The sequence below is a fragment of the Python bivittatus genome, unplaced genomic scaffold, assembly GCF_059951505.1.
Source record: "Python bivittatus isolate LINGU-HERP-01145 unplaced genomic scaffold, Pbiv_v1 ctg000590_np1212, whole genome shotgun sequence".
In the NCBI taxonomy this organism is placed as follows: Eukaryota; Metazoa; Chordata; class Lepidosauria; order Squamata; family Pythonidae; genus Python; species Python bivittatus.
The window spans coordinates 13,581,151-13,602,867 of NW_028277086.1; the positions used below are offsets into that span (position 1 = coordinate 13,581,151).

The following is a 21,717-nucleotide window of genomic DNA, read 5'->3' on the forward strand; positions in this document are numbered from 1 at the left end:
CCAACATATTGGGAAGGTACTCGATTAGATAAAGCTACTTTATACCATAAACGAGGGCAGGATATAAAACCTTTTAAAACACATAAACAAAGATAATTTAACTGGTTTGCAGATGCAGGATATCTATTTTTAAATCTCATTTCTTCAAGTAGGCCAATTCAGGAGTCAGGGATCTCAAGGACCACCAAAACTCTACTTCATTGTTGTATGGTATAATAACAGAATCTTGAAAGCCAGTCAGAGTGTTCCTCTGCTATCTCTTATACCAAACAAGATCAAGGCATGGTTATCTTGAGTTTCTTTCTCACTCCCTCTTCCTTCCCAAGGAAGTAAGCTGATATTTACTTAAAAGTGCTTGCATTTCTTCTTCATGGCTGCCTCCATACTCCTCTACATTAAAATAAATATAAATGTCTTCTTTCTGCTATAGGTCTGTAATTGTGGTTGGAGATTAGTGGAGGTGTCTCCCTACAATTTAAGGTCTCTTTAAAAGACATTAATTTTTAGGGGTGACACACACATGAAAAAATAAAAGCTTCAATCACACCATTGTGGCCACCATCTTAACTTTGTTGATCACACTCTGCAGACACCCCTGCAACTGATGAAGACTAGGCTGACCCAACATAATAAAAACCCCAATGACTTTACAGCTTAATGCGTTGGGTGAGTCAGGAGGACAGTATAAAAAGTCAGTATAAATTTAAGTAGTCCTAGTTAGGTCCTTCTCCCAAACAAGTCTTCCAGCCACACAGGACTAGAAAGGGAAAAGCAAATGTACAAGCATGACTCAGATTGATATGTATCATGCTAAATCCTAGTTCAGCATTTTATCTGAAACGGAGCCCTGTTTCATTTCTTTAAAATGTACACACAACCAGAGGAAACACATTCAGCATTACATGATTTGAAAAGTTAAACTAGCTGTTACATATATAATCAATGTTATTGATCACTCATCTGACCCTATCAAAAAGCTATAAAAGCAATGCAGAAAAACAGTAGGGCATATTCATAATAAATCGTCACCCTTGCAGTCAACCCCAACCTGTTTAAGTCTATCCTCTTCAGACTGGTCTTTGATATGAAAATGGCAGTTTTCCTAGTAATAGGAGAGCAAAAAGTATAATACTTTAACTTGGGTCTCCTAACATTCCTTAGTATTTACGTAAGGATCTAAGTAAACAGCCCTTTTGGCAGAATATAGTTTGCAATCAAACAGGATATCTTCAACAGCTGGTACACCACATATATGCAGTCTTTCTTTGAATGGAGCTCCATGAAACCTCCCACATCTTACCATAGAATCAAGCTGTTCAAAACATGCTACTATCTGTTATAGATCCCACCCAAAGAAAAAGAAAAATCAATTATTGAATGCAGAGGATAGAAAACAGGCACTGCAAGAATACTGGCAGGAGTGTTCGTAAGTAGGGGTCAAAAAAGTCAACATGGCAGCCATGACCATGTGACTGAAGCGACACTCCTTTTTATGTGTGTTAAAAGGGATAGAACCTGGATTGCATGGTCACGGTGCCATTTTGATTTTTTTGACCACCACCGCCATGCAGATGTCCCTGAATACTGAGCTGATTGGTTAAAACAGCAAAAGTTGCAAACATTCTGCCCTCTTTAATGAAATTGGAAAAATAACATGTATGGTAATGCATGACACAGTAGAGAGAGAAAGTAGTATTTAATTACGATGACCATATTTTCTTGGAAAAAATAAAGGCCAAACCTGAAAAAGAGGCATATCTGAAAGAGGTTCATACGGATAAAAAAAAATATTGTTTATGTTTATAACTTTGCTTTACAAAGGAAAATTCAAGAGCAAAACTAAAAAAACTTTACAAAAGCACATATTCTAATAAAATTATCTAAAATCAAACAGTATATATAAATTTATTTTAAAAAGACAATTCAATTTCCATATTTTTCATATGAATGTGAAAAACCGTGCATTAAGTGGTACCATTTGTACGGTAAAAATTAAATGACCATAATAAAGCACAAACGTTGACATTTTTTGTAAAATAAATAAATCTAAAGGACAGCTTTCTGAAATAAAGGACTGTCCTTTATAATAACGGACATACGGTCGCTGTATAGATAATCCAAGTCTATTCCATGCCAGGAAGATCCACATGACCTCCTAGGTGGTCTACACAAAATCTTGTGACCTGAGACCTATCTCAGATTAACCATCGGAAAGATGGTTCTGAATAAACTTTCAAGGGAGACAGCAAATTGTTTCTAAAAAATTGGGAATCCACTTCTGCACATCAGACAGACCTCACAAGATGGTTTCCATATTTACCTTGACCCCACACGCGATCACTCAGTTGGAGAGACACAGCTATGAATCCAAAGACAAACCAGTTCAGGGTCTTCATTCCTCCCACTGCTTACATACAACATCAACAAACCTGGAAATGCATAAAAAGATTGTGAGCAAAGGATCAGAACTTCAGGCCTAGAAAGCAAGATTCTTACCAAGGCTAAAACCCTCATCCTGGAATCCTAGGGATTATGTTGCAAACTATAATATTTTTTAACAAACTAGGAATATTTGTTTTAAAAAATTCTTCGCAAGGGAGCTGTACCCTAGTACAGGCCTTGGATATATTCAATACTAAATTGTAAGCAAAAGATCAGCTTCCAAAGTATTATGCTATTTTGTTCTCTGCTGCTGTTTGCATTGCATTATTTTATGCAGTTTAACTACTTTTTTAAATGTAACATTATCTTATTTTTCTAGGTCTACTTCTGAAAACCAGTTGGGTACAGAATGACAACAGTAATGATACCTTTAGCTATCCTAGATCCTTGGGAAGGATCCAATAGTCAAAAGTACCAACTTACCAAATCTAGGTAGAACGATCCAGTAGATGATGTGTAAATAACAACAACAACAACTAAATAAACACAAGCTTGAGAAGAACTACAAAGCCTTGTAACTTCTGAACTTAATAGAGCAGTGTTTCTCAACCTCAGCAATTTAAGATGAGTGGACTTCAACTTCCAGCTGGGGAATTCTGAGAGTTGAAGTCCACACATCTCCAAGTCACTAAGGTTGAGAAACACTGGTCTAGCAACTTCCTGCCAGAACATGAATAGTTTTACCACTGAAGCATTCACTAATACAATTTTGAAGCTAAGTCAGAATTCAAACATTTTATCACTGGGGCTGAGCTGGAGAACTGACCCAAGGAAAGAATTACGTGTCTTGATCACCAGGGTCATTTCAAGTTAATGTGAATTCCACAGGCTGCAACACAGCTACAAAATTGAGATGGTCAGTTCAAAATAGGCAGTTTATTCTGGAGAGCAGTGGCTGTGAATTTACACACAAAGTTGTATATGTATTTTTTGCTTAGCCTTAATAAGTTTGGATTGGTTACTAATATATCACTTGGTTCTTATTAATAGTGAACTGCAATTATTGGATTTATAGCCCACCTTTCACTCAGGAGCTGAAAGCAGAGTATATAAGCACTTCCTCCTATTTTTTCTTGCAACTACCCTCTGAGGTAGGTTGGCCTGAGGGAGAGTTACGGGCCCAAAGTCACCCAGTGAGCTTTCCTGGTTGTGCATGGACTAGAACGCAGGTCTCCTTGCACCTTAACCACTAGACCACACTGCCTGTTACATTTTGAAGCCCATCCAGTGTTAGAGTCCAATAGAAGTGAATATCTGTAGCTCAGGGTTGAACTGTGGAGTTCTTGGTGTGCTCTGAGGTTGGTTGTTGGCTTGCAGACATTTCATTACCCAGCTAGGTAACATCATCAGGACAAGTGAGTATGGGGTTTCCAAAACAATACAGTAGTCTAATCAAGGAACCACCAAGGAGAAAACCACATCCCCAAGGAGAAAACCACATCTCCACCGACACTGGAGAGCAAGCTACCGTATATCAACAGGGAGAAAACCCCACACTCACTAGCCCTGATGATGTTACCTAGTTGGGTAATGAAACGTCTGCAAGCAAAGAACCAAGCTCAGAGGACATCAAGAACTCCACAGTCTTAAAGTCTTCCAGGATTCCTTGAATCCTTCAGGTTTTATCCCAGCCTGGCTTAGCATTGGAGGATTTCAGGATCTAAATGGCTGTAAAGTGAGCAGTCTCCACTATTATCATGAATGGGGCATCAATGCTGGAATGACATACAGAATAAGAAGCTGTCTAGAGTAGAACAGTTTCAGTAAACAGCACTTATAAGGCTACATGTTCTTGTCAGAGCAGGTAGCAGCCTTTATTCAACCAAGGATGTTATTGAAAAAGCTAAGTAGAATCAGAACTGTTTAGCATTTGGATGGGAGACAACCAGGCAATTCTCAAGAGGTAGGCAAGATATTAAAATCACCCTGGAAAGTGGCAAACTATTTTGATATTGTTAGCAAGAAAAAACTGCATGGATATGTCCTTGTAATCACCAAGAGTCAAACTCAACATGAGCAGGGCTTTAGATTTTATTTTTCTGGAGCTATCTCCACATTAAGCTAAACCCTAATGTAGTTGTTTGGATTTGACTTAATGTGCTATGTAAATCCAATCCTTGTGATTTGTAAATCATGGCTTATGGAATATGTATGAGCATAGCCAACTGTGACTTATTATTTAGGCACAATCAAAGTACAGAGAGAATGTGCAAAGTGAGATATACTGTAGTCTGTTAAGGGATAGAGGATTACAGCCTAAGTAAGCAAAACTAGTCCTTAAACATCTGGAATTAAGAACTGAATCAATCCTCCTTTTTCTCAGACCATCCATATGTAGTAGGTCTGCAACACTGAGAATTTCCAGACTTCATGGGAAACTTTAAGGGAAATTGTTATTTATTCAAATATTTGCATCACAACATCCATCACAGAAAAGCCAGCCTCGGGCAGTTAACAGATAAATTATGAAACATAACAACATGCAATTAAAAATTAATTTAAAACCAACAGCAAAGAAATTAAAAACTGCAAAACAAGGCAGCACGAAGTGGCAGGGAAATCATTCCCATTTTGAGAATAGACCCCACACCCAGCATAACAAAACAAGATGGGTTCCACTAGGATTGTGCACGAAACAGGTAATGTGTTTTGTGTCAGACCACAAACAACCCCCCTGTCTCTTGGATCATTATAGACCAGCTGCAACTTGGACGAACTGCAACTAAACAAACAGTTTAGTAGTTCTGGGTTTGAGTGAAAACAAAATCTATTCTCCTAAGACCTGGACTAGGATGGGAGCCCCGTTGGAGAGAGAGAGAGACAGACAGACAGACAGACAGACTATATTAATTGGATTAGATTATTAATATGGATAATATTAATCCATTAGCTGCCAGGAGTTGCTATGGAGTTGGGTGGTCTCAAAATTGAAATAATAAATCAATAAAATCTGGATGGATCTTACAGGATAACAGGGGCACGCCACCTTTTTATCCCCTCTTCTCCAGTACGGCCTGTGCTGATCTTCCCAGCACCATCCTTCCCCTAACTTCCCTTGGGGAAATTGGGGGCAGGTCAGCCTACTTGGGTACACTGCTCTTGAAGCAGAGAACATCAGCATGACATGGGTGACTAAGGAAGGGCAGAGAAAGGAAGGCACTGGGAAGATTGGGGAGCAGGTAGATTGCCATTGGTGTCCCTGACTTTTTCCTTCTCTCCCCCATCACCAACTCTGCTCAGAATTTGTAAGCTTCCACCTAGACAGAGGCTACCTAGAAGTAGCTTTCTGGGTCTGGAATTATTTATGAAGTTTTGTACATCTGTAGGTTTCACAGAGAGATGTGACAGTGTCACATTTCTGTCAATGATCAGACTTGGATCAGCAACTCCATATAATTTTGAAACCAGATGGGCATGTTGATTTTACAGTTATATGATGCTTTCACAATCCAATCCAACCCCCAAGGTAAAGCCTTCTTCAAGTCTAACAATTCCTGGTTTTCATCCCTGATCACTTTGATTGTCCTCCTCTATACTGTTTACAATTCTATTATGTCCTTTTTCAAATGTGTTGGCCAGCACTCTATACAGCATTCCTGATGCTGACATATCAGATTTGTATGAAGGGTTTACAGTATTGACAGTTTTATGTTCAGTCATTTTCCTAATGATCCCTAGCATGGAATTGCTTTTTTCACAGCTGCCACTGTGAATCAACACCTTTGTGGAGAGGTGACCTCCAGATCTTTTTCCAGGTTAATAACAGTTCATGCATATCCCATTGATGGAGATGTAAACAGAGTGAGTCACTTTACACTTACTTAAATGGAATCACATTTGCCATTTGGTTCACCATTCCCCCAGTTCAAAGAGTTTATTCTAGAGCAGTGTTTCTCAACCTTGGCAACTTTAAGTTAGGTGGACTTCAACTCCCAGAATGCATGCCGGCTGAGGAATTCTGGAAGTTGAAGTCCACCTATTTTAAAGTTGCCAAGGTTAAGAAACACCTAGAGGAATTTACAATCATTTTTTTTTATTATTTTTGCTATCCTGAATATATTGGTAGCATATGCAAACTTGGCCAGTTCCCTGTTTACCTCCAATTCAAGATCACTTATGAACAAATGAAAAAGCGTCAACCCCAATCCAGACCCATGAGGGACTCCACTTCTTACTTTCCTCCATTGAGAACATTGGCCACTGATAGTTTTATTTTTTGTTTCTGCTTTTCAGCAATCCATAAAAAGATGCCTCCTCTTATCCCATAATGGTAAATTTACTCAGGCCTTGGATAAGGAATTTTTCAAAGGCTTTTTGAAAATCCAGGTGTAGAACATCAACAAGGTCACCTTCATCCACAGGCCTGTATACTTCTGAAAAATTTCTGGCAGGTGGTTGCTAAGGCAGGATATATCTTTAAAGAATATTTAAAGAATATATCTTTAAATCTTATTCTTCCATGGGCTTTTTTTTCTTTTTGATTACACTTATACAAATATCCCTGAAATAGACATTAAATTCTCTGGCCTATAATGTCCTTGTTCTCCCTTTTTAAAAATATTGGCTACCTTCCAGTTCTCTGGCATTAAGCCTGAGCTGAGAGGGAAGTTACATATTTTTGCTCATAGGTCACTGATTTCACGTTCACGTTTTTTAAGAACTCTTGGGTGGATAGATGTCCTCAAGAGCTGGTAATTTGTAACTGTGCAGTTCCTGAAGATGTTCTAGAATATCTCATTACCTTGTTTTTGTTGTTCTGATTCACTCCCTGAGAAAGCCAGTAGACGCTCAGGTATCTGTCCTATGTCTTCTGTAGTGAAGACAGATGTAAAGGATTCACTTTGTATCTTCCTTCGGCATCCCTTTCACTCTTTGTCATTTAATGACCCAACCCAGGAGTGTCACGGTGGCAGCTGGAATAATGTAATCACATGCAACACACATAAGAAGAGCTTTTGACTGCAAGGTCATGGGCACCATCTTGACTTTTGTGACTCCACCTGCAGACACCCCAACCACTTTCCTGACTGGTTTTCTGATTCAAATATATTTAAATCCATTCTTACTGTCTTCTTGTTTCCCTTAAAGGAGTTGGGTGCTTTCTTTGTTTTGTTTTTTGACAGATGCTGCTCAACTTCTGCTTGCAAGTCTAGATCTCCAAAGATCAGAATTGTGCAGGCAATGGTTTTCCTTGGGATACTCCATGGGAGCAAAAGTCGAATTTTAAAGAAGCAGGATAGAAAGAGTACAGTACTGACCCTTCTGAAATTTGGCGTTGGAGAAGACTCCTGAGAAAACCATGGATAGCCAAGAAAACAAACCAAGGGATCATCAAACAAGCCATTTGCCCAAGGCACAAATGACCAGGCTCAAATTATCCTACTTTGAACACATGCAAAGACTCAGCTCCTTTCAGAAGTCATAATGCTGAGAAAGGTGGAAGGAAAGAGAATAGGATGACCAGCAGCAAGGTGGATGGACCCAGTTACAATGGCGATGGGTGGACCATTGGAAGAGCTGAAGGACCAGGTTGGAGACAGATCCTCCTGGAGAAAAATCTATCTATGTGTTAATTAAGGGTAGACACTGACTTGATGGCAATCAATCAATCAATCAATCAATCAATCCTTACATTCTCTACTCCTTTTCCCCTCTCGTTAGCACTGTATCCATCTTTTGAAGGAAGTTTAAATGAACCATGTAGCCCCTTTTGGTGATCATGAGCGCATATGCTAAGCCACAATTTCCATAATCTTTACTGAAGCAAATGCAGAGGCTGCCTGCACCTAACACAGAATAATGTCTGAAATCACAGGAAAGCAGACTCTGATAAATGCCAGGAAAACTGCCTGACCAATGGCAGTTCAACAGTGGAACCAATTCCCAAGGGAGATAGTGGACCCCCTTCCCTGGAGGTATTCAAGCAGAGCATGAATCTGTTATGAATTCTTTAATATGGATTCCTGCATGGGAAGTTGTTTAAATGGTTCTTTTCAGCTATTTCTATGAATATGCGAAGTCCTAAATCATGAGCAGCAGTTCTGCATGGGACGTTCAGAAAAGGCAAGATGGATATGAATCTCCAGGGCTGAGTCCACAAACTGCTGAGCCAAAACCAGGCAAACCACATTATGACTTGGCATAAAGTCCTTCCACATGTAATATCAAAGTAGCTTGTGCACTAGTCATGTATGGTAGGGTTTTTTTTTTAATCTGCTCAATCGTGTCCGATTCTGAAACTGCCTAGACAAGTCCCTGCAGTTTTCTTGGCAAGGTTTTTCAGAAGCAGTTTGCCATGGCCTCCTTCCTAGGGCTGAGAGAGAGAAAGCGACTGGCCCAAGGTGACCCAGCTGGCTTTGTGCCTAGGCGGGACTAGAACTCCCGGCCTCCCGGCTTCTCGCCTGATGCCTTAACCACTAACTCGGGCATCGGTCACGTATATTGGTCCTTCACATAGAGAGGGAATGCTGGTGCAGAATTACACTAAAATACTGCCAGCTTGTGCACTGGTCACACATGATGGTATTTCAGTGTAATTCTGCACCAGCTCTCCCTCCCTGGGACTAACCAGATGTGCTGGAATTGAGCTCTCAGAATTACTAGTCCACTTAATCCTTGGAGAAAGCAGATTTACATTCAGGCCCTGCTCAAAGGACACTCTCAACCCTAGTTTACTCACTTGGCTTCCTTGGCCAGATTTGTGCAACAAACTGAGCCAAAGTAATCTCACCAACCAGGTTCGCACAACACCCATGGCTGAAACATGATTGGCTAAGGGGTGGTTCCGGGTGTCACATGAACACGGCCGGGCTGTGGGACCTGATCTGAGAGCTCCTGTCCCTTCAAGAAAGCCACCCATTTCTTTAGACTTGCTGGAAAGCCCAAAGCTTAGCCCGATTGCTAGCGGAGGGGGAGTTCACAAGAACTCTTGACTTTGTGGTTCCTGCTGAGAAGAACGCGCACAGAGAGAGATTTGCGGGGAGGGCTCAAGCTTAAATTGAAACCTGCAAATCTCAGTGACAGACAACTGGCTCTCTGGACATGCTCAGTGACACTCTCCTTTGTGATTACTTCACTGATGGGGCGGGGGGGGGGGGGAGAAGATAGAACAGGATCCGCTCGCGCAGCCAGGCGGGCAACCTCTCCAAGCAAAGACCATCGCGCGCGCGTCACATACTACGCGTGTCTCCCCAATAAATGCGAAGAAAGATAAACGCGTTTAAAAAAAAAGCTAAACACCTCAGCCACCAGACACGCAAGGCACCTCTTTCTTATTACGTCTTCATCTCTCTCCGAAACTTATTTCTACCCCATCATTAAACCTCCCAGGTCTTCCTTTGTTCAGAGGTGAAACTCGCGAGCCCTTGAAGTCACAGATCGGCCAATGCTTACGAAGCGCGTTTTCCTGCCAGCCCGCTTTGGTTTAATGCTCGGTTCATTTAAAAAAAAAAAAACTCAATCTCCGCCGCTATTTTCACACACCGACACACACATATGCATTGCGCAAAAAGAAGAAAAGGATGGGCTTTTTGTGGGGGGGGGGGGAGGATGAGAGAGAGAATTAAACAAACCTTTGGAGCCGGGGGTGTCGTTTTTAAGACGTTCCCTGGGCAATAGGTGGACTTGCCTGGAGGAACAGAACCTGCGCGGAAAGGCGCGCGCGCGCAGCGTCGGGGAAGCAGGAGCGAAGGAGCTGCGCTCTCAAGCGGGACTTTTCCCCAAACTTTTTTTTTCCCGCTCCTCTGCAGATGCTCGTCCCTCCTCGGCGCTGAAGGAGCAGCAGTGGAAGAGAAAGGAGACACCCAACTGAAGACTAGAAGGTGGGAAGCAAAAAAAGGAGAAGAAGGAGGGAGGGAAAGCGGGGGAGAGAGAAATCCAGACACATAAGCAAAGAGGAACATGCATTTCCCTCCCCTCCCCCCCCCCCCCCCGGTCCTTGCTCGACCCACCCTCTTCTGCTCACCTCCTAATTTCAGAAAGGGGAACCTCGGGGTTGCCAGGTGGCCGCAAGGTGAAAAAAATGAGATTTGGGAGGATTCGGCGGAATGTAAAACACTTTTTCCAAGTTTGAGAAATCAAGTGCCAAACCCATCTTGGGAGTAGAGAGGAGCGAGAATGGGAGTGGCCTTCATTTGGCCCCGTGACAGCTGTCTCGCTGGTAGCTTCAAAAGGGGGGAAGAAGTTTATTGGGGGGGTTTTAAGCTGTTCACGCTGGAAATATCCCCTTGACCTTCTGAGAATAGATATGTCCAGGATTGACCACTATAAACCTTATTTTCCCCACTGGGAAACCACAAGAGTTAGGTTGTATGTATGTATTTAAAACATTGATATACATTTATAAATATTTCTTATGGGTATTCACACCACTCCTTGAATCACAGCCACAATGGATGCTCCATGTTGTGCAAACCCAACCTGTGGGGTGAGTTTTGGGATCCATAAACCATGCCCACCAGAACATTAACTTGAGTAAACCATGGTTATGCTAACCATGGGTTTGGGTGAGCCTTGTGGGTGCTGTGTGGGCTCAGTCATTAACTGGCGTAGATGATGGTTCTCCTGGATGATGCAAACAAGAGTGGCTCTTCCCCACCCTTTTGCTGTCACATCAAGTCAAGCATGCTGGCTGGGGAATTCTAGAAGTTGAAGTCCACACATCTTAAAGTTGACAAGGTTGAAAAACACTGGGTTATAGTTTAAACTCTGCAAATTCAACAGGACGGAGGGGAAAAAAGAAGAATGCTCTTAACAAAGTTTAAGTTTGGGGGAAAAAATGCCAAAAGATGAGCCATATGCTTTCTGTTCTCAGATTCCCAAGTTGCAGCATGTTATAGGTTCAGAAGATCTGCTACTGGTTCACTTCCTCCTAAGACATTTGCCTTAAAAATGAGTTCCATAAGAAACCCAGCCCTCAGGCAACATCTTGTCTGGTCTCACAACTTTGTTGATTGTACATGCAGAAGAGACTGGGCTGAGACAACGGCTTTGGAGTGAATTTTCCTTTTCCCCATTCTGATTTCCTTAGAGAAAAAGGAGAAGTATGAGAGGGGTGCTACAAACTGGGGAGGAGGAGGGAGTAATTTAAAATCTACCTGGCTGGCTGATTTTTTCAGGGGTTCCCCATTAAAAGATAATTATATTAGGCTCCCTCCAGTCAGGCTGAACCTTCTGACACCCTTTCATCTGTCTAGCTAGGCAGTTCCTTTCCAGTAAAGATTTCTTCCTTCAGCCCGGCTCTAGAAAACTAGGAATGAAAATGTTTGGGATTGTCCTTCCTAAAGCCCAAAAATATAAAATGAAACAAACTTTGTGCCAGTCCTAGAACACAAGGGGTAACTCCATAAATGACCCTGCAGTATGCACATAAGGAAGTTTAATGAGAAATTCCTTTCTTAAACCAATGAAGTTAGATCTGTAGATATAAACTGGAGTTTACTTGGAAAGGAGAAAAACAGGAGAGCAGTACAGTAATCACATAAAGGGAATTCCAAAAATCAGTATAGTCAGCTAGCTGAATTGTTTATTACCTGCTTGAAAGGCTGTTAGGTTTCAGCATGTATTTGGAGTTCATTGGAGAGGGATCATCTTGGTATTCTGACGGGATGTTGTTAGGCAGGTCCTTATTGTTGCTGCTTTTCTCTTGAGCACTACCCAATCTGTTTTATAGAATACAGAGAATGTGAAAGCTAGTTGCTTTGCCCAGTGCAGCAAAATATGCCATCTCTACATCTCTAGCTAACAAATCAAGAATTAGGCAGCAGCTGAACCCAGATTCCTACTGGGTCTGGTGGAATTATAATGGTGTGAACATTGTTTTTACCAGGTGTCTCATTGTATGGAACTATATGGAAAAATTTTGCTTTTTTTTAAGAAAAGAAATATTGAAATCCATCTGTTCAAGTCTCTCACTATAGAGTCACTACCAGTTGCTTTGGGGGACCCTGTTGTGGGATTGAAGAAGAGGATTTGCCACAAAGTGACGGGTGCAAATTTTATTGGGAGAATTGTGTGGTGAAAAGTTTCAAAAATTGTCCTCTTTTTGCTTTTGTAATTTCCTGCTTGCCTATTCCTTTTAAAGTTGTTTTATTTTCATTGTGTTTTATTTTTTAGATAAATCTCCTCCTGGATCTGGTTTGGCCATCAGATTGCTTTTGTTGCTGAAAACAAGAATCAGATACTGCAGCTCTGAATCAGTTTTCAGCATTATCTGAAGATGTGCGCATTGGAATTTCATTTATTTTATTTAGACATTAATGCTAATAGGGCTTAATAGCAGCTTGATGCGTTTACGCATGTGTGGACTAACAGAGGAGGAAGGGTTAAACTGTTGTCCTCCTGCACTGTAATCCCAATAAAAAAGATGGGAAGTGGGGGACTAATTTTAATTAAAACTATGATTAGAACAAAAAGAGAAATCAGTGCTTTTCTTCAACAATATATTTTATGGCTCATCTGGTTTGGCCCAAAATGCATCTGGAACGTGCTGGCTCAGCTATGACTTTAGTGGGAAAAGCCCTAGTGAACCCCATCATCTATTAAATATGGCAATAATACATAGATATTTCTTTTACACTACTCCACTTTTTCAAAAAGTTGCAAAATACCTTAACAGCAGTCTTTTTTTTTTTTTCCTGATGCACAGCTGTTTTCCAGCTATGGAGGTGAATGTTGTGGAGAAGATGACAAGGATGGGAGATTTAAGCTTCTTCTCCCTTCCTCATCACATTGTGCAACAGAGCACCAAAAGTACCTGAGCAGTGACAGATTGGGGACCTGGTCTATCAAATACCATCACTAGAAGTGAACCAGTTCTTGCCAAAAGCAACTTCCATCTCCTCTTATTTTTCTCTGAGGAGCAAGACTTTAAGGAAGGGGTGAGGCCTTGTCCTGCCGAATAGGAAATCCCAACTGTGTACCTCTTGGCTAAAGATAAAAAGAGGGAAAGACTTCAGAAACTGGGTTTTGAGGAGGAAAGGGGAAAACACTATTTAGACCAGTGTTTCTCCACCTTGGCAACTTTAAGATGTGTGGACTTCAACTCCCAGAATTGGAGTCATCATCAGGTTTCCAGTGATGTAATGTTTTAATCCAGGGTTCCTCAACCTCAGCAACTTTAAGACGGTGGACTTCAACTCCCAGAATTCTGGGAGTTGAGGTCCACCCATCTTAAAGTTGCCAAGGTGGAGAAACACTAATTTAGACACAGATGAATAATTAATATTCATTTGCCATAAATTCAGTTTGAAATGATAGCTACTGCAGAAGGGAGAAATTCTGTACTGTATTTCTCCCCATTTTCCCCAACAGCTGTAATTTACTTTGAGATGAAAACCATGATTAGAAAGCACAGTACTTTGGTTTTGCTTATTCTGTAATATTTATACCTGTTGCCCTAACGTAGAAGTAAATTCTTAAATACCGGCACGTATTAACAATTTTTCCTAATGCAGATCAATTTGTCACCCTTCTAACCTTACTTTTTATTTTATTTATTAGTATGATATCCACCCAACATGCCTACAAGCTCCATGTTCTCCAGTTTTCACTCTGCTAACCTATACAAAGGTCCCCCAGCAATCAGTATATGATAATACTTTTTAGTTTTTTCAATAAATAAACCCAGATTCAGGGTGGTTAAATGTACTGATGGAACGAAACTATTTAGGATAATTTTTTTTAAAAAAAAGTACAGAAACAGTTTCAAAATGGCAAATACAGATCAGGGTAAGTAAGTGCAAATATATTTACATTCATTCATTTTTATACTTATATAACCCCACAATCTTCTTGGATTCCCAGCAGGTTGTGTCTATAAAAAGTATACAAAGTACACATCATAACAAGAAATATAAAATATAAAACACAAGAATAATAAAAAGTACAAATCGTAAGTGCAGGTGGAGATCACTGTTCAGTCTCCAAACACCCTCTGGAACAATTCCATCTTTAGCAACTTTTGGAAGGCCAATAAGAGGGTGATAACCTGAGCTGAAGAGGGGTGCTATCTCAAACAGTAGGAGCCAAGATTGCAAGTCATCATTTGTAAACCCTTTCTTCACCTCACAAAAAGAGGGGACAGCTAAGTTTTTCTTTTATTGGAATGTATGCATCAAGTGAATTGCTTCTATGTAGAGAAGATGGTCTTATGGGTTGAATCTCTAAGTATCAAACCATGTAGGACTATATAGATTAAAACATGGTTTTTCAACCTCAGCAACTTTAAGACGGATGGATTTCAACTCCCAGAATTCCCCAACCAGCCATGCTGGCTGGGGAATTCTGGGAGTTGAAGTCCACCCATCTTAAAGTTGCTGAGGTTGAAGAACCCTGGATTAAAACATCACATCACTGGAAACCTGATGACAAGCACCACAGCCACTGCTATGGGAGTTAGAACATACCAATCCTGTTTGCCAACATGCAGGCCACTTTATTTTGAACCAATTGCAATTTCCAAGTAGTCTTCAAAGGTAGCCCCATGTTGAATGTATTGCAGTAATCCAAACAAATGATGATAAGTGCATGATTTGCTGTTGCCAGGGCTTCCTGCTCCAGGTAGACTGACCAGAGTTATCACTAAAGTTGGGAAGGTACCCATTTGCATAAATAGTAACTCCATCTTGATGAGATTCAACTTCTGTCTAGTTTGTCTCATCCAGACTTGACAGTTTCTAAGCACTGGGGCAATAGTTCCACAGCATCTCTGGCTCAGCCTGAGAAAGATATGTAGACCTGTGCATCATTAGCATTGTGATATCTCACCCCAAAGCAAAACATGACTTCCCCACTTATTTTCTATAGATGTTAATCAGTAGCAGAGATAAGATGGAGCCTTAAGGGTTCCACAAATGATTTCTCCTTCCCCATTGCTACTGACTGGAACTATTCACTCAGGGAGGAGTGGAACCAGTGAAGCACAGTACCTCCAATTCCTATGAGGCAGTCCAAGAGAATGCCATGATCAATGGTACCAAGTGCTGCTGAGAAATCTCATAGGACCAAGAGGCGGGCATTCCTTTCATCCAGGTCTCAGTGAAGGTCATCAACTGCTGTACCTCTGGTGCAATGCCCAGGCCTGAATCCAAACTGAAAGTGGTCCAGATAATTGACTTCTTCAAGGACACTGTATAGCTGGTTCCCCACCAACTTCTGAACAACTTTCCCTAAAGAGGGAAGGTTGGAAACCAAGTGATGGTTTTGAAAATTGCTGGATCCAGAGGGGGCTTCTTGAGAAGGGGTGTATTATTGCCTGCTTCAAGGTAGCAGCCACATCCCCTCCCTCAGAGAAGTACTGACCACTTCCCAGACTCAGCACCTCACACTTCCCCTGGCAGCCCAAAGGAGCTTGGAGGGGCATGGGACAAATTCCAAAACCAGCCTGTTGACAAGGTCCTGGAGCTCACAAAGACACCCCACCAGGCAACAGGGCAGCTGGTACACAAGCAGGAACTCCAACTTGTTGTTTTGCCCAACAACTCCCACCATTCCTAAAACAAAAAGCCACAGGCACCAAACACCTCACAATAATTGCTATCCCCAGTGCCGACTCAAGGGTCAAGGGTTCTGAAGAACCTGAAACCCATAAGGACAGATCTCCAAGGGTGGCATATCACTTCCCTCACTCAATGCATGCCATATCCTCTCACTTATCCACCGTTAAATCATGAATAAAATCTTGATGCACGTGGACCTGGTATTCACCATCAGTAGCTCAAGGCCAGGATTGTCAAGAATCTCCAATCTGCAATAGGGCCTTCAAGCCAGAAATGGGGATTGAAGCAGGTTGTTGGTCTCCCTTCCCCTTTAATGTCCTCCATCATATCTCCCCCAACCCCTCACCATAAATTGTGCTTATTCCTTCCTCCTCTCCTTGCCATTATATACAAAGAGACACATATTGGCTCTAAATTTCACATATACACTAATGGGATTTCACCTATACATTAATGGGATCTGACCTGGCAGGAACTGATGTGGAAGCAGAGCTTGGTAGATTCTTGAATAAAACTATCAATTTAGTATGTGGCTGCTCTAAAAAGACTCATGTTCCATGCATTGATTCCATGCATATTTTTATATATATAAAAAATTATATATTTTTATATATATTGCATAATATATATAAATCTATGATGAAACTTCTGTTGTGTTGCATTGTATACTTCTGTTCCTCAAGCACCCCAAAATATTGTAGAGCTAGAAAGGTACCAAAAAGTTAAAATGATGTGGGGCTACCACTGCTCCTCTGTCAGGAAAGAGTACCACAATTTTGAACTTTTCAAGCTTGGAGCAAAACAGGTAAGGAGAGACATAATAAAGGTACATGTGGTGTGAAATACTGAGATAAAGAAATGGTTTTCTCCCTTTTTCATAAGGTTAGAACTTGGAGTAATTTACTGAAGCAAATAGAGGGTCTTTGGGGACTGATAAAAGGAAGATTCTCTTTATAAAGTGCACAGAATCTCCTGTCCTCAGATGTGCTGGTGGTCTTCTTTTTAGAAGACACATGGAGAATCTTCATGGGGTTTTTGTTTGATGTTGTACACCACCCAGGATACTTTGGGACAGGGGTGGGTTATGAGTACTGTAAAATAAATAAGAATTGATGCATCAGGTAATCAACTGTTATTGGTTTGATGTCTGTCTATTACCTCCTGAATCACAGGAAGCACACCTTAAATATCAGCTGCTGGGGAATTACAATACAAGAGGGGGATCGTTCACCTGTTCCTTTTGGTGAGCTTCCTGAATGCATCTGGTTGGCCTCTGTGTAACCCAGAATGCTGGACTAGATGAGTCTTAGCCAGATCCAGCAGAACATTCATTCATTCATTCATTCATTCATTCATTCATTCATTCATTCATTCATTCATTCAATTTACTAGGCTTACATTATTGCTTCAGCTATGTCTGATCAGCTTCCAGGACTCCATAACAGGAATAAGATTAAAAACTTCAATGCAGCAATATAACAACAGCACTGAGAAATAACTAAAATCATTTACACAATCATTCCCCAGGAAAAACAAAAATAACCATCAACCCCTGGTATTTTCTTGTGTTCTTATAATGTGTGATTATTCGTAATATTGCTTTTCAATAATGCAGATATAGGGTGATTGTATGGAATGAAATGGCTGTTTTTATTGGTGTCAAATGCATGGAATATTTCCAGGGAACATTTGGTGGAAATCATCCTCACCTTCTTACACCTAGAGCAGTCTAGGCGTTGTGCCCTTTCTGGAGTACAAGATGCAGAGATGTTTTTGAACATTAGGCTGTGTTTCCAATTCTTGTGACTTCTTGTTCAGGGAAACTGTTCCCTCAGGATCAGTTAGGAAAAGGAAATATTGATTACTGCAATGAAGTAATCAATATTTAAACTGAAGTTCAGATTGGTTAACAGATTTCTGTTGATGATTTTCAACTTTTTCTGCCAGATTATCTTCCCTTCCCTTCCCTTCCCTTCCCTTCCCTTCCCTTCCCTTCCCTTCCCTTCCCTTCCCTTCCCTTCCCTTCCCTTCCCTATCCATACACATGTATATTCCATCATATGTTCTGGAACAGTTAATGTGCAGTTACAATATGTCTGTTTTCTGAGCCAACCCTTTTGCCTATGCAGAAACAGATCAGCGCTTTGGACCATGTATTCACTTTAGTTCAACTTCAGAAAGAATAATCATTTAGAACAGAGTTCCTCAACCTTGGCGACTTGAAGATGTGTGGACTTCAACTCCCAGAATTCTCCAGCCAACCCTGATTTAGAATACTTGAAATTGTTGTAAGCCACAGTTAAAGCAAAGAAGAGTTTGGGGGAGGAGGTGAAAGGAAAGAACAAGTCTGGCCACGTATTCCCTGAAGCCTTCAAAACCTTTGGGGAAGGAGGGAGAGAAGAATCAGGTTCATGCTTGGTTGTTACCAATAATGAAGTTATTAGGACTTTTGGAAGTCTTTCTAAAGTGGGTTCATGAAGAATCAAAATATGAAGAAGAAAGTATAGCTACTGCTATACCAGCATCCCCACCCTTTGTGCTTTCCAAAATGTTGAACTATTGTTCCCGTTGTCCCCAGTGAGGCACAAGACTGGCATGAACTTCTATAGAGGCTGTATTTTTTTGGAAATGTGACATGAGTGCCACCATGTGGTGAACTCCAACCTTTGAAGTTGGAATTGTCAAGCCATACACTCTTGAGTCAAAAATGTAGCAACAGTGAGTGGACAAATTAGCCCAGGGCAGAACATTGCTCCTGCATTTTTCCTACCAGTTCTTTTGATGAAAGAGAAATTGCTTTTGAAATTTCTTTCAAAGAAAAATTAAAATGTGGTGTCATTCTTATGGGTGGAATGTAGGGTCCTGGCAGTTCTTTAGGGAATAGATGTTTGGGAATGTCTTGGACTCTCATCTTTCCAGTGACTTGCAGACCCCCACCCCCACCTGCCTGTGTTTCAAGAAAATCCCAAAGACATCACAGGAATACTCATTCCATGGAGACTTTTCCAGGTTGGGAAAATGGGAAGCCAGGAAGGCCTCTGAGAGGGCTGAAAGATTTGTAACACCACAGTAGCCTCTAGATCTCCTAATCAAGTGAGTTCAGCAACCCCATTCAGAGAAATTCAAAAGAAGTTCTCAAACATTTTGAGGATAAGGTAGAAAAACAATCCTATTTTGCTGGAAAAGAAAACTTGAGAAACTCAAGAAAGATTTGGCACTGCAAGAACATAAAGGTATTTCTACTGTACCTGAAATGCCCAATTTTTTAATGGGAAACCTGTCAGATTCAGCCCAAAGAACTCCAAAAGACAATGCAAATATAGTTCTGTTGCGTTTATTAGCTTCAACCTCAGGAAAGAAATCTCACCAGACTGAACCCCAGTTCCCAAGCCAGCCAGCCACAACACTGTGAATTCCTTAGGGAGGTGCCAGCCTCATCTTCTTGAACTTCCCACGCTCCTGTTGGGGGCTAAAAACACATTTATCTCCCTGAGCCTCACCTTCATAAGTCCATTCCATCACAAAACCACTCAGTACGGCCCTATACATATGTCAAAGAAAAGTATTCTTTATTAGAATAGCAATGATGGTGAAATATGTGTAGACAAAGACCCTGATGCACTCAAATCAATAGGTTCCACTCTCACAAAAAACTGATGATGTCTTTGAAGCTAAAACATGCAGAAGTAGGACTTCTCCACAGATGGTACAGTTTCTGGTTTATGACCCTAAGACGATTCCTACAAATGTTCAGCAATAATCTCCCTCCTTTAATTTGTCAGCTAAATTTGCCAATCTATTAAACCTGTAGAGGCTATAGGGAATGGCCTTGAAGGACAGGAGGAAGAGCCGCTACCAAGGCAATGGTCAGATAAGAGGGGTTTGAACATGGGCCAAGAACGTAACTTGAGAAAACATCTCAGACAGGCTCCTCCCTAGTTCACAAGAAGATAAAGTGAGGTTAGGGGAAAGCACATTCAGACTTGCAAGATTCTGTTACTATAGCTGTTACAATAAAAGTAGTCCTGACCTATATGGTGTTGGTTTCTTAGTGTGATCTAGCTTGTAGGGCTGACAAAACCCTACATGTCTCTACATATTTGGATATAGGATCACCACCTAGATCTACTCTCTGGGGCAGCAGAGGAAAAATCTTTGGCCTCTTCTTGGGTATAGAAGTATCACAGCAGCTGACCTGGGCTGACATTGAATAAATTTGATCAAGATCCAACTTGGTTAGTACATGAATGGGGACCCCCAGGACATTCCAAGCCCACAGACTAGATTGGTAAATTGAAAAAAATATTCCAGAGGAAGTCTGTAGCAAGCCACTTGTTGCCAGCTAAGCTACATAGATGCCCCCATGTGGTTACCGGGAATCCAGTTCAGATCTAGGGCGTCTTTGCCCTCCTCTGCCTTACATATCGGATGAATGTCATCAGGTTGCCCTTGAGCATCAAATATGTTCATATAATTGGTTGCCCTGTGGCATTTTGGCATATCCAAGGGCATCTTTCTTGCCAAAGCCATTATTGAAAACCAGAAGTAAGGTTTATAAATAGCAGTGTCCAAAATGTTAGAGAATAGTTGTTTAATGTGATTTTAAAAGCCTAAGGAAAATGTTAGGCTAGAGAACATAACAAATCAAATGTGGTCTAAAATACACCATTTAATTCACAGTAATGTAAAAAAGACTTCAGAGGCACTTTAAAACAACAGAGGGCGACGTTGTATAAGATGTGCTATAACTACCTTGTTGAAGACACATGTGAAGAAAAGGCAACAAGATTTTTTAGTTAAGGAACAAATACATATACAGTATTCTTTTCCTTAAAAAGGTATTGAACAGGCAGTGAATTCAGAGGTAAAACATTAGAATGTTGCCCTGATGAAATCAGGCAATACAGAATCATTCACAAACTTGAACAGAAATCTAATCTGGATGGTTGCCAGGACTAAATAATACAGTTTTATGTTTTAATAATGTAAAGGTGCAATATATATGAGATGCAGTACTGTATTTAGCCCTCAACTAAAGCTGATTCTTGGGAAGGAAATATTGTTACCTATCGTTTTTTCTTCTTATAAACATTTGGTTTGTTAGTGCTTCAATTCAATATCCAGAGGTTTCCGCAGGGTGTGGTCAAAAAGTCAAGATGGTGGCTGTGATGGTGTGATCGAAGCTCTGTTTTTTGTGTGTGCTGCACTGTCATAGCCACCATTTTGACTTTTTTGACCACGCCCTGCGGACGCACCATTTATAACTCTTGACAAAGGCTTTACTGAACTCAGTAGGAATTACTAGGATGTAGGATTACAGGAACTACCAGATCTGGGCTGCAAAACGCTAGAAAACTGCTAGATGGCAAGCCAAATGTAGAATTTTCTATTCTTCTTGCTATCAGTTAGTGATCTTCTGGCTTTTGGCCGCCCACATCTGGAATGTTTTTGCCCTGTTCGTGGGCTTCTGCAGTAATTTATTAAGATGCCCCTTAAACTTTAATTACTGTCACTGCTACAACTCAGGACAATACCTGTAAAGACATTTATTTATTTATGTATTTATTTAGTAAATGTATGTAGCCCTCTATGCCAAGTGGGATTTATATAGACATCTGTGACAAGGGGGTAGCCTTATCCCCCCTTTACTCATTAATATTCATTGATAAAAAGTTGGGATTTCCTATTTACATTTACTCGTTTGGAACGACATTCCTAAAATCAGGGAATGGGGTGGCACCTATGCAGACTAGCAAATGTTATTAAAAAGGATGAGCTT

General features: G+C 40.9%; 1 protein-coding gene across 5 annotated transcripts in view; it reads right to left on the minus strand.

The window, feature by feature from the left end:
* Positions 1-11,931, minus strand: part of COL14A1 (collagen type XIV alpha 1 chain) — a 136,887-nt gene extending 124,956 nt beyond the window's left edge. For 3 of the 5 annotated variants that reach the window (XM_007433931.4, XM_088149006.1, XM_088149007.1), the window contains exons 1-2: positions 10,014-10,148; positions 2,321-2,429 (exon numbers count right to left, since the gene is read on the minus strand). In XM_007433931.4, the coding sequence (XP_007433993.1) occupies positions 2,321-2,396 (76 nt within the window). In that variant the 5' untranslated portion in view covers positions 2,397-2,429; positions 10,014-10,148. Of the gene's footprint in view, positions 1-2,320; positions 2,430-7,183; positions 7,356-10,013; positions 10,152-10,405 lie in introns of those variants that run through there. The other 2 variants (XM_088149004.1, XM_088149005.1) reach the window with 2 other exon arrangements.
* Between the last annotated feature and the right edge of the window lie 9,786 nt (positions 11,932-21,717).